The sequence below is a fragment of the Passer montanus genome, unplaced genomic scaffold (assembly GCF_014805655.1).
Source record: "Passer montanus isolate IOZ18808 unplaced genomic scaffold, ASM1480565v1 scaffold9, whole genome shotgun sequence".
Classification (NCBI taxonomy): Eukaryota; Metazoa; Chordata; class Aves; order Passeriformes; family Passeridae; genus Passer; species Passer montanus.
In genome coordinates this window covers 737565-758579 of record NW_024374367.1, presented here as the reverse complement: position 1 = coordinate 758579, position 21015 = coordinate 737565, and the positions used below count along the sequence as shown (strand labels likewise).

General features: G+C 40.8%; 1 protein-coding gene across 3 annotated transcripts in view; it reads right to left on the bottom strand.

The window, feature by feature from the left end:
• DCAF1 (DDB1 and CUL4 associated factor 1) overlaps positions 1 to 21015 on the bottom strand; it is a 47503-nt gene continuing 26488 nt past the window's right edge. Inside the window, exons 17-25 of one of the 3 annotated variants that reach the window (XM_039734169.1) lie at positions 20230 to 20314; positions 18652 to 18885; positions 18027 to 18120; positions 17465 to 17569; positions 16676 to 16749; positions 15651 to 15755; positions 4491 to 4746; positions 1626 to 1681; positions 1 to 970 (exon numbers count right to left, since the gene is read on the bottom strand). In XM_039734169.1, coding sequence (XP_039590103.1) covers positions 1662 to 1681; positions 4491 to 4746; positions 15651 to 15755; positions 16676 to 16749; positions 17465 to 17569; positions 18027 to 18120; positions 18652 to 18885; positions 20230 to 20314 — 973 coding nt within the window. In that variant the 3' untranslated portion in view covers positions 1 to 970; positions 1626 to 1661. Of the gene's footprint in view, positions 971 to 1625; positions 1682 to 4490; positions 4747 to 11686; positions 11743 to 15650; positions 15756 to 16675; positions 16750 to 17464; positions 17570 to 18026; positions 18121 to 18651; positions 18886 to 20229; positions 20315 to 21015 lie in introns of those variants that run through there. The other 2 variants (XM_039734168.1, XR_005630407.1) reach the window with 2 other exon arrangements.

Sequence of the window (21015 nt, the reverse complement as noted above, 5' to 3'; positions counted from 1 at the left end):
ATTTAATTTTTTAATAAATACACTTTACATTAAAGAAAAAGGCCTTCAATTTGCAGTTTCCACACAGAGGGCAAGAGGAAAAAAAAAAAAAAAGAAAGAAAGAGACAAAGAAAGATTAAAAAACTTGAACCACAAAGGGCAGAGGGGAGAAAAAGGGCTCAAACTTCAACCCCAGATTCCCATGTCTTCAGGAATAGCAGGCTCTGACTAGGCCCAGCCAGGATCTCAGCCTCCTACTATAGCTGGTACCACAGCACAAACTGACATTGGCAAACACCCCAGGGGCTCTTCCCTGGAGCACAAAAGCATCTGGAACACACTGGTGCATTAGCAGGTGTAACACCTGGAGTTCTTCTTTTTCAAAAATAAAATCATATTTAAAATAAAGATATTCTCACTCCTCAACGATATTAGAAACCATGATCCTCTTATTTCACTTAGTTGCATAAATTTTCTTTTAATTTTAAACAATTTTTCTCCCCAAACCTACCCCATGGTACAAGGTACTACAGGAATACAAAGGTCTCCCCTCTTTACTAGAACACTTGCCTTTTTTTTTCTTTTTTTTTTTTTTTTATAAAACTATTTCTGTTCTTTAGGAAAGAACTTTATACAAAGAAAATATATTGTGAAATATCTTCAGAAGTTTCCTTGAAGAGTCATCTCAGCCTAAAATGAAAAATAAAAAAAAAAAAAAGGCAGAGAGAAATGAGGCCTAGCCCCAGGTCTCTTTATTGAGACTTAGCCCCGAGCCTCAAACTGACTCAAACCAACACAGCGGATCGCAGGAGATCCTCAGGCTGTCCCAGGAAAAGCAGGGCTGGGGTGCTCAGTGGGTTTCCAATTTGGTCTCTGGTCTCCTGCTGGGAAGGGAGCATCTCCTGCTGCCCACAGCCCGGCCCAGGCGCTCCTCACTCGTTCAGGGACAGGATGATGTCGTCCTCCAGGTCCGAGTTATCGGAGCTGTCGGCTGCAAAGGACACACGTGGGTTATGCTGGGTTGTGTCACCCCTGCCCTGCACCACCAGTGCTCCAAACTGCTCAAATGCAGCCAGGAAATGTGCACCAGAGCTTTCCTTCCCTGCTCACAACAGAGGCTCAGGGAGAGCAGCTTTACCAAGCGCAGCTCCTATGAGCTGGCAGGTTTTCCCCAACAAGGTAGGGAGGACACCAGTGAGCTGCCTGCACAACTTCCTGTGCACAAAAAAGGGCAACAGCTCTTCACACCAGGGGCTGGACAGATGTGGCAGTCGTTCCTCACAGCTGGACAGCTCCACCAGCCTGGCCCCTGCATGATGTGCACAAGGTAATTCCTTATGCAGTGAGCTGGACCTCAGTAAGGTGGAAGCAATCCACACACTCCCAACTAGAACCTTCCTCTAGTAACTCAGAGGTTTCTGTCATGACTTTAACTACAGGTCACCTCTTAAAGGTGACCTGCAAATTGTGCTTTTCCTGGTTTTCTTCAATATGGTACAGAATGAAGACATGAAGGGATCTACCAGAAGCAGTCACACACACATACACACATTTGCTTTTTATCTCAAAACATAAGATCTCTCCTCCCTCAGCTGAGCAAGAGGGAAGTGGTAGCAGCTCTGGCAGCAAGAGGGCTCCTGCCTTACCTTAGAGGTGATGTTGGCTCTTTTTCTTATGCGAATTCATTGGATGCAGCAGATAACTGGGTGTTAAAAATAGTTAAAAAGAAAAAAAAAAAAAGACACCAAGACTTCCACTTAGCCATCTCAGAAATGGTGGATTTCTAAAATGCCTGTTAAGGTAAGAAAGACCTTCTGGGAGGTTCAACCCCTTCTCAGATGCTATCCTTAGGGAAAAAAATCACAGGCAAGCAGAGAGGGCACAAACCCTTTCCCCCAACCCTCCTCCCTGAAGATCAGCCAGCTGCCTTTGCACTGTGATCAGCAAGGGATGCTCCACCTCACCATCCATCAGACTGAGCCTAAGCTCAGGGGTCACCAGTGCTCCCAGAACAGCCACAGCCACGCTGGGGAGTCAGAAAACACCAGCCAGTGTGCAGCAGCTACTCTTACACAGTAAGAGGGAAAGAAGCACAAGCAAGATAAAAATCCAGAAACTCTGGAGACGAGAAGCTGGGAACGTTGGGAGTTTTAGGGGGGTTTTGTTGTTTTGTTGTTTTTTTAACCCGGAGGAAAGCCTTGAGAAAGGATGTCCTCACTAATCCCCAGTTCACCACATAACCTTCCAGTTCTGAGCTCTGTGTCTGAAGTAAACCTGACTGCAGTTAACTGCTTGGCAATACAGTCTGCACAGACCTGCCTGGAAGTGGCCATTTTGGATTATGGAAGAAAAGAGGAATCAGAATCAAGAGTCAGTCATGCTGCTTGCTGGTGAGAAGTCTATATATTTCTTCCATCCAATGTCTCGTACACCTTTCAAAAATTACACCCACCTGGCCCAGGAACAAGCCCTTTAAAGACCTGCACAATGCATGGAGTGCTTTGACAAACAGATCTAATGTCCCCAGGGTGGTAACAAAGGGGCAGGAAGACAAATACAGGTTCTCCATGGATTATTTTAAAAAAGCAATTAGAACCTCTTCTAAAGCACAAGAAACCAATGCCACTCATTCTCCTATTTCAGTTTTTCTTTGAATTATTTTGCTTTGGCAACACTCACTGTATGTTATGGAGGTTCACCCACAATACAGCAAGAATCTGCAGCAGGGAACACTCTAAATGCACCCCATGCCAGTACTCACCACACTGGCAGTGCATTCCAATTTTTAATTGTGGAACAAGCATAAGCAAAGGAAAATTTTAATTGCTCTTTGCTGGGTGGGAAACAGAAAGAAGTCAGATGAAGTCACAAGAAAGCTGCCACAGAACCCCACTCATCAAACTCATCAAGGGCCACACATGCATCAGCCTGGCAGAGCTGCACTTCCTGCTCTGAGTTCCCAAAATTGCTGCTAAGCAACCTAACAGCCACAGGATGGGCTGGCTGCAGCTCCACAGCCACACAGATCCAAGGTCTGCTCAAGCAGCTCTATCATAAATGAGGTACAGATGTGGCCACTTCATAACACAGTGCTCTGTAGAGCATGCCAGAATTTTCTGTCAAGTAGCCCCTGGTTTGTTCCAGGAAGAGTTAGTGAAATGGCCTGTACATCCTGGCCATGCTGCCCTTGGACAACTCAAAGTACAGCACCCCAGGTGCTCTCTGAAGAGCTTTTGGCTCTGCATTCCCTGAGGAAAAATGAGTGGAGTTGTGCCACAAAGATCCCCAGAATGTTGCACTGCAAGATGCCATTAATGACTGAGCTGTGCAAATATCTTATATGGCCCTACAGTATAAACCTATTTCCTTCTGAAGAGCAGCAAGGCGACCCCACAGAGTAACTCTGGCAACCTCATGTGGCCAGGTCCTTAAAAATGACTGAGCTACATTGCCACAGAAGACAGGGATGAGCCTGCCAGCCACATCACTGCCACAGAGGGGCCTGGCATGCTTCATCCTCCAGCTCACTGGCAGGGAAGACTGATGTGAGAGCTGAGATGGGAATCAATCTATCACTGCAGGACTTCAAACACCTTGCACACTTTAATCACTCATCCTTACCAACCTTTTAACTGAAGGTAATATATTATGTCCATTTTTACAGCTTGAAAATTAAAAATAACTAAGTGGTCTGGCTGCATATACTGAAAAATTGTGGTGCAAAAGAGGGAACAGAATGTGATGTCACAAATCCCAAGCCTCATGCTATCCTTCTCACCTCCTTTCTTGTGAAGCATTTTTCCAAACATTGCTACATAAAAAGTTCAGAGCTTTCCATGCACACATATCATGCTATCCTTCTCACTTCCTTTCTTGTGAAGCATTTTTCCAAACATTATTGCTACATAAAAAGTTCAGAGCTTTCTATGCACCCATACACACACACACACTTTTTTTCAAATAACTGTATTTGCAGACTGCCAGAAAAAGAGAACAACTTAAATTGTATCCCAAAAGTTATGTTAGCTTCAGAATCGCCTAATAAAGGAAGTAAAGTCAGAAATGCCATGTTGGCTTTGCACTTTAAGCAATTACAAAAGAGAAAGGACAGCACCAAGGATCAAAAGTGCTTCTCTGTCCTTACAGGCTCACAAGAGGCAGAGAGGACTGGTGAGGCAAGAGTTAAACCTGTGTCCCCCTGAAGGGCAGGACAGGCAAGCAATCACACAAAGCTTCTGCACACAGAGTCCTCACACATACACACACTCCTGGGAGCACCTGAAGAAAGCAGATACCTCCTTTTCCAGAATGCACAGTTGTTCTCTCACATAAGAGCTGTTTTCACCAGCAGATTACTAAGAGAAACCCCAGGTGAACAAGCATGATGATGGCCTGTCACTCACACCAGCCAGGGACAAGTCAGTTAAATCATTTCTGAGGAAATTTAGATTTTGCCTCTTTGTCAGGACCTTAAGCAGTAGACATGGGCACCAAGGTGGCCACACACTTACTATCTCCAAGAATCAGCTCAACTTCCTCATCAGCATCAGAATCTTCATCTTCTCCCTCATCTCCCTCTTCCAGGAGGTTGGCAATTTCCTCATCGTCGGAGGGAGAAAAGTCATTTTCTCCATCCTCTCCAGCATTCTCATTGTTCTCATCCTCCTCCAGCTCAGCCTCCAGCAGCTGGTCTGTATCTAGTTCATCAAGGTCATCTGTGTCATCATCATCTTCATCATCATCTTCTTCTTCTTGCTCCTCTTCCTCCTATAAAGACAGCAAAAACAGTCCATTGCAGACATTAAGATAAACGTAAACTGGAATACAGTAACTAAAGAAAACCTACAGTTTTCACTTCTCCCCATATCCAGCCATCAGACATTTTAAACACTCTCCCATCATCACCCATCTAAGCACTCTCTGCAAAGCTTCAGAATGTCACACATGCCAGATCACCTGCAGGCCTGCAAAATCTCAACTGCAAAATGCTGGTGCAAACAGGCACCACTGGCCCCATCTCCTCTCCAGGACTGGCCACCAACACGTGTCACCACAATGCAGCCTTGAGAAGGACATGCAGTAAAACCTGTTAATCCAAGGCTTTGTTGCTAGTCTTGTGCAAACTGCTTTAAGTTTCAGCAGGACCAAAAGCTCCACTTGACATCCAACCACATGCACCATCAGTCTGTCATTGCCATTAAGATGGGGTATAAAATGTAGGGAATGATACTTTTAGCCTAAGCCAATCCCTGAATCACTCAGCTTCAGATGACAGAACTGTTTAAGGCAGCTCAGAAGCCTCATCTTTGGTATTTACCTGTGGATCAAGATCTTTACCAAACCGTCAGAATTTGCCTTCAGTAAAGCAACTGAATTCCTCATTGTACAGACAAAATCCAGAAATCTGTGTGTAGTGGATGAGACTGAGTGGGAAGGAGCTGTTTCATCCTTCTCCCAGACAAATGCCATCCCAGGCCAAGCTCCAGAGCATTCCAGGACTGAAAGAAAAGCTTCAATCCACCTGCACATCTCCTCAGCCACAGCCTGTTTCTCTAACACAATCTTCTCAGCTCATTCAGTCCTAACTGTCCCTTTGTTTCGGGAGGAGAAACGTTTTGCAAAATTAGGAAGCAGTTAAGATGGGTATCTAACAACCCACTTCAAGGGTTCCTTTGGTCCTCAAGCTCACCACACTCCACTGTTTAGAATGCTGCATTTTCAGATCTAAAGGGACAGAAGAAAGTCCTTTACTGTCATCTCCCCAACCTACCTTTGCTTCAGTCAGTGCTATAAAAAACCACCACACCCATACAAATCCAACATGTCACAGGCAAAAGAAATAAAGAAAGTCAAAAAGCCTGAGTAAATTGTATTGTTTCTTCACTTGCAAAAGGCAGCCAAGTCCTCACTGCTGACCAGAAGTCCCATGTTCTTAAATGCAGATTACAGCACAAAAGCAATGGTTTGCTACATACAGTTTCCTTTATGAAAGACTTTATATTAAATATAAAATTAAAACCAACCTCTTTTAAAGCCTGTGCTTATTTTAGGAAATTACAACTTTACTTTGAGTTAGTGAGTCCTCAGATAAACAGACTTAATTGTATACACACTGGGAGAGAAAACATCTTACTTGCAGTTTAGTTTTATGCAGTGCCATACTGGGTATAATCTTCCATAAAACATACTGAATTGAGTATAAAAGCTTTGACTTAATAATTTGTATTTCTTTTTGTTCTATGCAGTATCTGCACAGAGACCAATGTTTTAAATTTTATTACTCCATTCAGAATCTAAAAGCTGATTAAAAACTGAAAAAGCAGGAGAGTTTATTTTCCTTTTCCAATGTCTAAACAACTCTGAAGCAGAAAAGAGATACCAATTTATTCAAAAATCTTGGAAGTATTAAACCAAGTTTCTCAGTATCTGGAGATAGAGACACACCTGTAGATATTAGGAAAAAAAAAGTATTTTGTCTACAAGATCCATTTAGAGTCCATGTAGGTAAAACTTGAAGGATTCTGAAATGAGTTAGGTCCCCTCTGTGTTTCTACATATGTGGAATTTCTGAAATTATTTTTTTCCTAAATATCTAGTCCACAAGGATTCAAAATGTCAAAACCACTAAATTTGATTATGTTTCATACATAATGTATTTCTTGGAAACTGAATTACTGTTTCATCAACATTCTAATTCAAGCTTAAGGCAAGGCTCTTATACCAATGTCACTGTTCAAACACAGGATGAAATTAAATACAGTTGTGTAGAGCTAATAATCCTTCTAGCTGACAAGAGTAAGAGCCAATTACACAGAAAGGTTGTATATTTAGCTGCAAATTAACTCTGAAGGGTTATATCAACCAGTGAAGAAAAAATAATTGGTGAAAATACAAACAGAAAAAATGAAATATTTCCACTTTTACCATTTAAATTACTTAATCTGAAGTTGGTGATTAGGGCCAGGCCACATTCATTTAAAAACCACCTATGAACAGTAAGATGAGATGAAAATTGTACCTGTCCTTGGTAAAACAGAAAATGGTGTGTAACTCATGCTCCAAAATTACTTAATCTGAAGTTGGTGATTAGGGCCAGGCCACATTCATTTAAAAACCACCTAAGAACAGTAAGATGAGATGAAAATTATGGTAAAATTTGTTGGTAAAACAGAAAATAGTGTGTAACTCATGCTCCAGGAAGTCACACGTGCATGTGAGTGTGACACACGCAGTGACATTCTCACAGAGCTGAGGGGTGACTCCTCACAGGGCTCAAGAGAAGCATCTTCATCAGTGAGGAGGAAACCTGTACCTAGCCATGTTCTGAAGAACCCACACACCACTTGGACACTGTGAAGCTTCTGCTAAGCTATAGGCAAATAAATTCTGGCTCAGTTTGTGAGCCAAGCCAAGCACCAGCTCTGCAGGGCCAGAGCAGCTTTCTGGAGGAGATGGCTCCACGGAGACAGCTCCCCAAACACAGCACCCAGAACTTCTGCTCCCAAAGCCAGCCCTGGGACACAGAGCTGAGAAAGGGGTGAGGGAGTGCCAGGTGCAGTCCAACACCACCACATGTAAGTGATATCCAGGCTGCTCACGAGGGCTCAGGCTGAATCCTCACGAGACACCACACAGTCATGTAAGGGATCCCTAAACAGAGAAAATGGCAACCTTCCCCAGGGACTCAAGCACTCTGAGTAAGAGCAGAGAAAAAAACCTTGTGCCACATCGCAAGGAAAGACAGCTATTCTATCCCAAACCTTATCCAGGTTTGTGGAGGAAAAATTTACAGAGATGTAATAGTACAAGAAAACCTGGACATAAACTTACAGAATCAGAAAAGTTCATTACACAGCAAAGAACTACCTCAAAATCATCTCAAAGCAAATTACTGGTAACGTAACTGTACTACCAGTTTGCTTCCAGAAAGCCAAGTAGATTTGGTTCAATTAATTTATCATCTATAAACCCCAAAGGAAAAAACTAATCAACATCCCCTAATGGAACAGCAGATACTGGGGTGGCTGCACTGGAATTAAAAAAAGCTGCTTGACCCAATTCCTCATATTACCAGTTTTTGCAGCCCTTTCAGAGATTAGTAAATACCCTTAGCACGTGTTCAAGCACCATGTGTTTTCTGCCATATTGTTCTTTGTTACTTGTTGGCATGCACTTCATAAGCTTTCATCATCATCACCAACTTTCTTACCATTCCCCTTTACCAATCATCTTGCACGTACAAAATTCACAAATTTGTCTCTTTGTGGTAGTAAACCTTATTGATACTTGACATACTGGTGTTCACCTCTCAAAAGTCATTCAAAGGCTCAGGAAAACTCCAGTATTTCACTTATTGAACCTGATGCAAAACATGTGTTAGCTAAGCAGAACTTCAACTTCTTGATTTTAACATGTTTCTGTAATGTATTCTAGCATTAAATTCGTACATGTACAAAGTGCTTCCAGGAAGTACGACTTACAGCACTGCAGATCTGCAGTGAATAAAAATACACCAGCCTGCTTTTAAGTACTCTCAAGACATTTTTATAGAGCTTTCTCACATTTCTTGAATCCTAAAGTTTATGACCACGTGACCAGAATTTGAAACTTCTCTAGTGCAGATTACACAATCTCTCAAATTTATATTAGGCTGGCCTTTGGTTGCCACAGGAGACCCCACAGGTCTTTTTCAATTGTTGGAATTTGGGTCTGAAATTTTGATTCAGTTTTGAGATCTACAGGTCACTGACTTTTTGCTTATTTTACATGGTTTCAGCAGTTACAAAAAGCTTAATTTGTTTGTCTCACACCTCATTGACTTTTTCTTCCTCTCCTCCCATCAGCACCTCTCACCTCCAGCTCCTTTCCAGCAACACTTCCTCCCTCTGAAAGCACAATCTTTATTGCACCTCTCAGTTTGAATCATGCTAGATGGTATTACTCTAACTATTCTTATTTTCACCTTATCTTTTCGCTATCTGCAGAACAACCAATCAATGTTAGTAAAGCTTTTCCCACTTTTCCCTTCAAATGTTTCAGCTCATATTTAATTATTATCTTTTCGCTATCTGCAGAACAACCAATCAATGTTAGTAAAGCTTTTCCCACTACTTCAAATGTTTCAGCTCATATTTAATTCACTTCTGGCTACCTTTAGACAAGGTAGTGGGACCTTTAGACACATCTGCTGGTCATATCTGCTTCTAGCAGTTGTTTATTTCATCTAGGTTTATTTTCTTTTTAAAGAAATTCACATTTCCCATAGTCTCATTATTTTGGTTAATTTATGTGTAAAGAATTTTTGCAAGAAAAGCCTACTGGTTTACTTTACCCTCCTTCCCCAAGCTTCTCCTAGAGCAAACTTGTAACTTCAGCCATCTGATCCCTTCCAGATTATCAGTATTATTTTAATTACTCCCCATTGCCAAGCTTGGGAAGGGGCTTTGCTTTCATAAAAAAGGACATATGACCATTGTTCAAATACAAGTGTAGGAATGTTTCACCCAGAGGAGTAAGATAAATTACTAGAACAAGGAAAGGCTTTCTCCACAGACAATCTTGTCATATCTTCTGACAACTGTACTCCTTGCTGAGTACCATGTTGGTACTTCCTGAGCCTTTGCAGTGCAATTCCCAAGAGTGACCATGCCTGCATTTCAGTCACTTAAGAGTTTCTATCCAGTTCCCTTCCCCCAGCCACTTCTTAACACTCCTGCACAATGGGTAGTGGAAGAAGCTTAAATGTAACCAGCAGACTCCCTGGTGAAGCAGGTGAGGATTTTCATCTCCTAGATTACCTAGTGTCCATCCTCCCCCTCAGCTAGCAAACCCATAATTCTTGTTATCTACCAGTAAATCAATTCCAAGTATTCACCTCCTTCACACTACAGGGCTGCACCTACTTTTACCTTCTTGGCTACTTCAGGGTTAGAATTTCTACTTCTTCTTAGCCATTAGTCACAGAGCTAAAAATGTAGAAGCCTGGGAAGGTGCAGAAGTTACCATATGTAACAAGCAAGGACTCTTACCATAGGCTGCTATGCAGGTGTAGGTATATGCAGATTTAAAACAGGAAACAGCACACAGCGTACAGAATGTCAGAGGCAAAACATGGAGTGAAGAAATAAAAAGCAGTTAATCTCTTAGTCTGTGTAAGTAGATTTAGCTTGTCTAACAATGACTACTTACCTTTGATGAATGACAAACCATCCATGATACAGACAAACAAAAGCTTCAAGGGAATGGGGCTCACATGGCTCAGGAGGTTCAAATGGAGCTCTTTTGAGCAAACTCAGGTTTTGCCTATGAAATGTTTCCATTTCAGTCTGTCTGCAGCTGATGGTAATCAACCTGGCTCCAGTCACTGCCCTCTGAGGCATGTGCAAGCCACCATTTCCCAGCTGGTAACTTCCTTAATGCTTGGGATAAAGGGGTTCTAAGGTGACCTATTGTATTGTCTGTGCTGCAGGGCTCAGAGGTAATGTAACGAGTACAGAACTGGGCACAATTTCTCAATATGCTTCTTTTCCTTTCTCTCATTGATCTCACACACTCACTAACAAAAATAAATTCATTCCTTTAATTCCATGACAAAGAACAATACTGCGTAAAGGAATTTAAGAATTTGGCAGGTAAATTAACTCCTTCTCTATGGACAAGAATTTGTTCCTTTATTTTCTCAAGCCTCTGACTGGCATTTCTCATCACAGCTGAGGCAGCTTTTATTTACTTGGATCCCAGCTACTGTGGGAATTCCAGAAAGATGTGTTAGGCAAGAGGAAGGATATCTTTGATTTATGTCATTGAAGAGGCAGAATATGTTTTTATCTCTGCTGAAGCTGTTTTACTCCATAATACTAAGTCTTTCCTTCTGGAAACTCCAAATACTTATTTCTTTCCAAGAATTTCTTCTGTTTGCACTGCCTGAGTGCTACTGAAAATAGATTCTGAAACAATAGAACAGTCTAAAGTAGTCACAGTTATTTGCTACTATCTAAAAATGTGGTAAAAAGTACAGGCACTGTTCTTTTAAATATCAGTTTTGGAGGATGCCTGCTCAAAAAATGTGTCTGTTATATAAAAAGGTCTTTGATAGAAACCACTCTTTACCTTCCCAGCTGCAACTAAGCTCAGAGATTTCTATGAAGGTGTGCAACGGACAATTTATTATCATTTAAGACATTTGTCTGGAAACACCCATTCACATTTTATTCCTGAGTAAGGTCTGAAATCAAACCGTACCTTCAAATATTATAGGAACAGCTCCTAAAACAAACCCTTACTTTAGGGTCCCTGGTGACAAAAATCATTCTAGTCAGCTTAGAGTGGCAAAGCACCACCATGGTTGGATGATTCCCAAATGTTTGTGCCAATATGGATTAGGGTTTGTGGGGTCTTCCCCAGGCAAGTAAGCATTCACATGAAAAAACAAACCAACTATATCAAACAACAGCAATAAGTACAGTGGAGTTGCTGTTGCAATTACTGTTGCAGGCACACAGTGGGAGAATCCTAAAATAAAAATAGAAACTGGGATCACACAGACATAGAAAGACATAGAAAGCTGAGGAAAACATTCTTCACCCTGGCTAAACCATATGTTAGAATAGTGATTGTCTTTGGAGTCTTTATTGCCTTATCAACAAAGCTTATTTCCCATCACCTGGAATTCTCTAAACCAATGCAAAAAGACAAATTACACACCTACCATCAACCATTTGGATAGCCCAGAAGCACTGCAGGATAATTAACAGTTCTTCAGGTCTGGCAAAAGAAGTAGAACACTTTATAGGACAGGGACAGCTAGGTGAAGCAACGTGCTACTGAAGCCATAAATCTCTGAACATGACAATAACTGAGGACACTACTTGAGCCTTACAGATGCAACATCACCCATATGTACCACAGAGAGAAAAAGAGGCCTTAAACAAGTAACATGGAAAGAAAAGCTGAAACAGGGAAGTAAAAATGAAAATCCTAAAACTGAAAATCCTAAAACCCACTCAGAAGATCACCTCATCCCAACTTCAGTTTCACAGTTTTGAGTCTACTCTGTGTTCCCTTGGTTTCAGCTTTTCTGAGCACAGAATATTTCTGAAGTCTCCTTTTCTAGCCCATGGCAGCTGCCATGTGCCATTTCCTCTGAAATTCCTCATCTGCCTCACTAGAGAAGATAGTAGATTAACAAGGGAAACAGGGGATACTAATCAGGCAAGAAAGAGAAGTAAGTAAGAATAAAGCAAGCTAACAACTAAAAGATGGTCCAAGATCTGTATCAGTAGCTCAGACACCCAACTTATTTTCACTAAATCTAACTGAAAGAATATATCAGAACAGTGGCAAATGCAGGAGGAAAAAGAGGAAGATCTTGCAGCCATACTGAAAAATAGGAAACATTTACCTTTTTTCCCTGTATGCTGAATACAATTTTGCAAATACTTATGAGTAGACTGCTGGTTATTGATGGACACATTTGGATACTCACGCAGAAGTGAAATAATTCACAAAACTCATGGAAGTTAAAGGCAGGAACATTTCTATTTTTGGAGTAAAACACCCAACCAAAGAGCTTGCAAAAACTCTTGTTAAGCATGTTATATCCTCTCTTTCCCTCAGTGCAGACCACAGAGCATCAACACTCATCAGCATTTGCTCTGTTTAACAAGGCTTGACAACTCTGGCCATACCTAGGGAAAGAGCCTCCCAGGGATCCCACTGGACAGGCTGCTACAGCAGCAGGGAGGAGCCAGGCCACACCGGTGCTGTCCTCAAACATTTCCAACAAACCCACAAACATTCACTGCAGCAGTCCCATGCTCAAGCCACTGAGTCAGCCCCATCACTTAATTTGAGGGCAATTTATGTTGCAGATCAGTTGATCTTAAAAGGATGGTTTGAGATAGGAGGAATAACATAGATGTTTTGTTTCTTAAATTACAGAAGGAAATGAAAGATATCTGTAGACTAAACACCCCTGCTAGATTCATTTTACAGACTCTCAGTCTTTGCTTTTTGAAAAAGCTGTCATGGAGCCATCAGCTGACATTAGTCAGAACCAGAATCGTGAGGCATCAAAATTAAAAAAAAAAAAAAGGCAGATATTTTTCTCCACAGTTCTTATCTCTTAGCACAGATTTTAAAGCTATATCATTGTGCATCACATGACTTCTGAACAAAGCTTCCCATCAGCCACCCTTCTATTTGAGTACTCATTATTTTCTATTTTCTGTACTGAGTACGCATCACTTTGTATCTTCTGTGCAGGCAAAAAAAGGTAACCATGGACCCATGTAGGTCAGATATAAAATCCCAAATATACATCAAGTCAAGGTGTGAAGAGGTAGGGATCAACTTCACAAACCTTGACCAAAAAGACACCATATTCATGTTGATTCATATGCATTTCCCCCCACCACCACTTTCATGAAAGATCAAGAAAGCATCCTCTTTCAGCCAGAAAGGGTTTTAGAGTATCTCTGAGAAGTTCCAACAAGTTGGAAATGTCATACCAAATTTTTCAAAAGCTAAATCATAGAAACAAACTAGGCAAATACTAAACACTTGCATATGTGTGAGGATATGCACACAAACAAAAATCCTTCCAACAGGGAACCTCTCACCAGACAAGTGTACCAAAGAGATTCTGTCTTTATTCAGGAAAACCTCTATTCTTTCTAGTTCAATGTTGGATGTTTCTACAGAGACAAAAGCTGTATTTTGTAAACCTAAGACAAAAATAAACCAAATGAAAAAGCACAGAACAGCTGTGGGACAAAGAGCAAGGGGCTCAGTTTATGTTTGGCTATGTTTATATACATACATTGAATTGAATTTGGGTTCCTAAGTGTTGCTTATATTAAAACCAAATCTCTTCTACTAAAGCAACTTGGTTGTAACCATCCCTACAAGGTGCTGTCAGGAAACAACTACAGACCCCAGAAACAGAGACCATAAAAAGCAGCAGTTATGCAATACCAACTAATCACTCTTAGCTTGCAAATCAATCCAGGAGCAGCTTTGTTTGAACACTCCATCAGCTTCACAGAAAAGCTTTTAGCACACTTAGATTCTGCCTGGAGCCACCTCTATTTGTAAGACAGAACGTGCCCCCAGTCACATCTGATGGATGGCAGATCCCTTATCTCTGTTGGGTACCTGGTGTTACAGCCTGGAACCATTGACTGCCTTGCACAAACACAAATCTCCCTTAAGTCAACACTTAGCAGTCATTTTGCAAAGCAGTGCCCTGACAGCTGCTAGTTAATCATTGTACAATGCAAGAACTATTTCTGCTACAAACCATTTTTGGATATTTTATAAAGAAAATATGAATACTAAAATATAGTGAAAGTGAATGAAAGCAGTGGAAGTGGAGATAGAAATAGTAAATATTGCCCAGGGCAAGCACTGGATGGCTAGGATGTAGAAAGGAAGGAGGGAGCAATAATCTTTCCTCCCTCTTCATTGCTTCCCAAGAAATTCTATTCTTCTAATCTATTCAATCTAGGGATAGAAACAGTGACCAATGATTTCAAAAGAATGCCAAGACTTCAACTGCAACCTTGTAGCACACTCAGTGGCCAGGAAAGCACACTTCACACCCAAACCAGAACTACTGCTTTATCTTCAGAATTACATAAAAAAATCATAATAACAACAACTACTCACTGCAAAGAAAGTTACTCTTTCCTGAGACCTGCTCTCCAGTCTCCTGAACTAGAAAGTACAAGTTCTAACCTAGCAACAGGAAGATTCAGAGATAGAAAGGATAGCACAAATCCAACTTTCCACACAGTGGGAAAAAACCCCACCAAAGTATCACCTTCTGGCATTCTTTGGAAAAAGGTGAAGTCAGCTTTTCTTACAGGAGATACAAATGTATGATTTACAAGAATGCAGACACCAAAGAGCAAAGACTAATGCATTTTACATCTTTAGGGAACTGAAGCGTAAGGTTTTTGCCTGTCCAAGAAAACCCACAAAACACCTGATACCCACAAAGTTACAAACTGATTCTGTTGAATTTTAATTCTCACTTTACTGTAGTAAGCATTCTGTGCTACTGTGTATTCTGCCAGCTGCACCCTGAGGAGCACTTACTGCAGTTCTGAGCTCTTCTGTCAAGTTGCCAGAGGTGAAACAGCTGATCAGAAAAGGAAAACCAACACATCCCAGTGCAAACCTAGAGCCCTCTTCAAAATTCTTTAAACCCTTTGCTGTGTAGAAGTACTGTGCAGTTTCACTGCATTAGTCACAAGCTGTGTCTCTTCCAGAAATTAGTGATAAATTATATCTAAATATGAGAATTGGAATTGAAAAAAAGGAAAGCCTCAAGCACTACTGTCTATACTGGGGATTGAAATACTTAAAAGAAAAAAAAAACCAGAACAGAAAGCAAAGCTTCTGATCAAGACTGAATACTTAAGGAAATTAATAAATAAACTACTATTTAGTTTACAGTGTATTAGTTTAGATTGTGTTAGTTTACAGTGCACAAAGTTACCATTCACACAGGTTCTGCACCAGACGGTCTCAGTTTACACTGACAGTAAAGTGAACTATTTCATATTAGATGAGGCCAAATGAGGCCTCTGTACTTTCTGGGTAATAAATGAACACATGTAGAGGGTTAACAGCTACTCTAGAACACAGATCATTGTTATGTTTCTCACCTGATCTTCTTCTTCATCCTCCTCATCTTCTGCCAGCCGCTGCCGGCCCACTTCATAGAGCCTGCACACGGTGTCCATGTTCATGGCATCCATGCTGCCCTGGTTCTGCAGGGGAGATGCCCACGTGGAAGTTAGCCCCAGGAACTGAGCTCAGCTGTCATACTCAGTGCTGCACCTCACCTCAATCACATTTCCAAAATCCTTCCCTCCCATTTACCAGCAGCACTACAATTAGCACTAAAAACGAGTCTCTTTGGTTTCAAGACCTGCCATGTTCCCTGAAGTAACATTTCCAATTACTTCTATTAAAGAAAATTTTCTTGGCCTCACAACCCTTGTCATCTCCTACTTCAGTAGTTAAACATGGAATGTGCCCTGCTACAAATCCTCGACTTGTTTTTGTGGTCTGCAGGGATCAGTAGCTCACAGAACATAAAGCTGACAGGACTTTACATTACTCACTACACGTGCATAATCAGGCTTCAAGAAATTAAGTTCTGACAATGCATTATGGAGCAAAGAACTGCATCCTTAACAAACCAGAAGTTTACCTCAGTAATTTTTGCTTCAAATCCTTAGCTTTTGGGATTTTGCAAGGAAGACAAGTGTAAAAGGAACAGTAGGAGTGATTCACAGAAAAGCTCTGTGGGAAGCCCCCAAAAGATTGCATTTCCCAGTTTTTTGATACAGTGCACATTTCAATTTGCAATAGGAAATTATTGCTATAAATAAGAAAAAAACCACATTTTTCTTTATGCTCATGAGAAGGAAAATCTCTGTACATTTTAAAGTGGGAAGAGTTTGAAGAAGTGAAGCAAATGTGTTTGGAAATTTAAGGAATAAGAGGCAGAAAAACAAAACTGCAGGGGGTGCAGAATAAAAAAAACAAACAGCATCTTTAGCACCATCAAAACACCACCACTGCTTAGGACATGAATTTAACAGCAGGAACTCCAAAACAGAAACAACAAGCAGTGCATTCAAACCACAGCTACAGAGACCAGGGCTCATTTTAGCAGCTTTACCTCAATGACAGCCAGATAGCAGTCCTTGCTGTCTGTGCACAAGTCGAAGATATTCCGCTTCACATCTATGGTAGCTGGAAAACATCACAGAACAAACTCAGTAGTTAACTGCAGGTTACTTAATGCTCACTGAAAAAGAAGTGTCTAAAACCAGATAATACAGTTTTGGGACAAGAAAAAAACAGCTGAAACTAGTGAAATGAATGTTTGTAGGTAATTCAACCTGTAATAAAGAATGGAAATGTTGGAGACCGTTGTAAAAAACAGCCATGTAAGCTCTTCACCTGCTCTGCATGGTGCCTCCTCCCTTGCTAATACATTTATTGGTTCCCCTAAGCACCATAAACAACACATCATCCTTCAGAATAGGTGGCAACAAAGGGACTGAGTTGTGACCTATGCCTCCCTTCAACAGCAAAAGCCACATTTGTACATGTCCACAGCAGCAATTAGCTTAGCTCCATGAGCTAAAAAAAGAGCCCCATGTGAAATGAGAGCAATGCCATCCTGGCCAAGTGACCTACTGTCTCAGATTATTCCTTACTTGGAAAGAAGAGAGGAAATAAAGCCAGAAGTGCTGAACAGGAGCAAGTAAGGCAGTCACACAATGAATGGGATATGATACTTAAAATTATGCCAGTGTTAAACCCAACTCCTGTGCTTCCTCCAGAACAGGATGTAGCAGTTTGTTTTCTCACACATGCAAAGAGAGAAGTGAATGTTACTAAGCAAATTTTCAAAAACCTTCAAACCTCCAGACAAAGCTATTGGCTCCTCTCTTACTCTTACCTATAGGTTTATAATCAGTTGCATTAAATGTCCTGAAAGAAGAGCCAAAGGGACTTCTCATTCTCTCCTCCAGAAGGTCATCCTCATCATCTGCCTGCAACATAGCTGAACCAAGGAAAGATTATTCCAAAAATCTGCCTTCCATTAGTCACTACCATTAATCAACTTCACATCAAAAGAGACTCTGACATGAATTTTCTTTATATTTAATAGCTTGGCAAGACCCATTTAATATCTACTCTTCCAGAGATGCCTTTATTGATATTACAGATCATCAAAACTTAATACAGAGGACAAAATTATTTTCTCCAGCATCAATGGATCTGTCATTATAGAATAGGTTGCTTTTTAATCTCACAAATTAGTTGTGGTATTGCTGATGCTACAGAAAACTCTCTTTGTCAGCAATACATGTAGCATGAACATCCTGGAAAAAATCCAGTTCACATATGCCAGTAAGGCCTAGAGTCAGAGTCTCTGAAGCTTCCCATTTCACTGAACAAGCATCTACTTATCTCACAGGAGGTGACCCAGGAGAGTTGTGGAAGGGGAGAAGCCCTACCTCCATACATCACTGTGCCAGTATAGTTGAAGACCACACGACACTGATCCAGGGCAGGTACTGTGTGTAACAAATGGAAAGTTCGGAGGTCCCACTGAAAAAGCACAGGCTAAGGAACAACAAACAACTGAAAAATTTTATTTCCTTTTCAATGGAGTGACAAAGAACTGGCTAACTGCCTTCAAGAAACCTCATTGTCTCTGTCTTGCAAATATGATTAAAGCAGAGGTGGACACTGGCTCTACAATTCCATTCCATGTGTTCAAAATGAGAAAGCTCTTACTCAAAATGCCATTCCCAGACACAAGAAGTGACTGCAGTACCTTCAAGGCTGATCTTGTTAAGACATGGGAAGAGAGCTGAGGTGCTATGGAGTGTTACCAAAGAAGAAAATCTCTTGCTCTCTCTCTGTATTAAGTATTTTCTTCCCACTGCATCAGAGGCAGAATCTAGATTTAAATTACCTGCCCAACAGTCCCTACTCTTCCTTGATTCACAGATAGAAACTCCTGTTACCACACATAACATGTAGCACAGAAGACCATTAATACAACTCTGCAAACAGCCACTTGTTCATCCACAGCAGCTCTTAAGGTCCCAGTTACCAGAGTGGCCCAAAGGATACAATTTCAGTGTTGACTATGACCTCCAGCCCATTGGGATGGAAAACACCACTGATAGTCATGTTGAATTTGTCAAACTTGTGGATGGCTTGTGCTGATCTGACATCCCAGAGGACACCATCATTTAGGACAAGGTCATCAGTGGGGTTAAAGGTGGCACAGTTCTTCTTGTAGTTGTTGGCAAGATCTGGGTTAAACAGAGTCAATAGCTTGTTGCCAGTCTGAATATCATAGATCTTTTAGATTAAAAAGAAAAAGAAAGATTAGTCACAATTTGTAATATACCTGTGCCTAAAATCTTCCCTTTCCCCTTTCTAGATTGCTTACAGAACCCCATTCTCCATTTCGTTTTTCCATTTCAAGTGACAGCATTCCATAAATCACCTTTCCTACCAGCCCTTTAATAGTTTTTCACAGCTGGAAAAGCTTCACAAGTTTTGGCCAGTGCTTGGCTTACTGCAGGTTCACTGACATATTTCAGTACAATCAGGATGAGTTCCAAATAAAATAACCTCACTATGAGGAGTGGACTGGGAAGCTGAAATCACAAGGTACCACTTAGCCAGAAACTATTTCAGAAATGGAACTGCTTTCAGAGCAGATGGTATTTACAAACATTAAAACTCCAAAGCACACAGTGAGGGGAAAAAAGCCAGAAACTATAGAAAATGAGTTTAAATTCCTGGCATTTACACAGAAAGGCAAATTTGGGCTTTGGCACAAGAAACTTTTGGAATATAAAAAGGGCTTTAAACTAGTACAAAGAGTTTGTGATCATATCCTCAGATAAATCTGATCTGTAACATCCCTCAGAGCCTAGCTCTTGTTCAAACTTACAGGAGAAAATATTCTCTAAACTGGAAAACAAATCCATTTACCAGATAAACACAAAAAACAAACTTCCAACTAAATCCAAGCTAAAAACTGGGCAGGGATGGAGAGTTTACTTAAACAAATCAGAGTAATGTGAAATTATAAATAATTTGAATAAGTTATATTTCATGGAAATTTTTTATGCAAATGCTCTTTTAAGAGAGACAGGGCCTATAACAAATGCAAATTAGCACTGCAAAGCAGCAGAAGGTCTCTGAAGCCTTGTCTGTCCACCTTGCAGGAATTCATGCAAAGCACTACAACAATACTCTCTAAAGATACAGTGGTAAAGTTAAATTACTCAAAAGTAAGCTGCAAATTTGAGGGGGGCAAAAGGAGAACATGTCTAATAGGTCATTTCCCACAGCTGTTGGCTGAGCTACTCTTACAGTGGAACTTTATTATTATTACTAAAGAGCAAGGCTAAGAAAGCAACTTCAGAGGAAAATAAATCCTGCATGACCTCTCTCAAATGAATAAAAGAAATCAGAATCTAAAATTGCCCAGGATACTTGCCCAGAGGCAACACACTGCTTCTTATGGTCAAGTTTATACCCTCAGGAACAGGGAGAAGTTACCTGACACTTTCAAAGCTTTCCTCTGAAGCTCATCAGTTACATCAAAGCACTCACATCAATTAACAGCCATCCTATGGAGAATTATATTTCTGCCAGAGCTTCAAAGCCATGAGCTTTCCTGGTACTTACATGTGCAATGTCTCCCTTTGTGCCAATGACCCTGTCCTGAGAGTGCTTGCTGAACTCCACATAGTGGTCATCAGGGAAGGAATGCCTGCAGATGGAGTCAGTGAAGAAGTCAAGGAATTGCAGATTCTACATGACCCAAACAACCCCAACAGCTCCAGCACAGGTTTAAACAACTGAGAAAAGATGTAGAAAACCCTCTTCTTTACCACTGACCACATCATGCTGCAGTAGCAAATTCAGACCTGCCATCAACAGAGCCTGGCACAAATTTAACACTTTGGAGAAGTCAGCAGTGGATCATGAACATTGAAACATGCACCTCAGGGAGCTTAACCTTTCCTCTGAAGAAAAGCCTCTCATGCAGGTTACACCAAAACAGTTGTTTGCAACTAAAGTAGACAACAATCAAACATTTTAAAATGAAGAGTTTTCCACCTACTTTTTCATGGAAAGGAACAATTGTAAATATTGCAATAGATTTTAAAGAGTTTGCAGTCAAGGTCTGAAAATTTCACAATGCAAACCACCGTGCTAGTCAAACTCTAAACTGGATACAAAGAATAAAAACACAAACATGTTTCTTTGCCTTCAGGAGTAACAGTGACTTTAGTGATGTATCTCACATGAAATAGGACTTCAGGTAGAATTTAGTTAGAATTTGCTCCGTACCAAATAAAATATGGAAATTATCAACATACGAAAGGGATCACATTTTGTTTTTCACAAGAGACATTTTGAGATCTGTGCTATTCTGTTTTAGAGTTTATTCCTGTATCAAATGGTTCT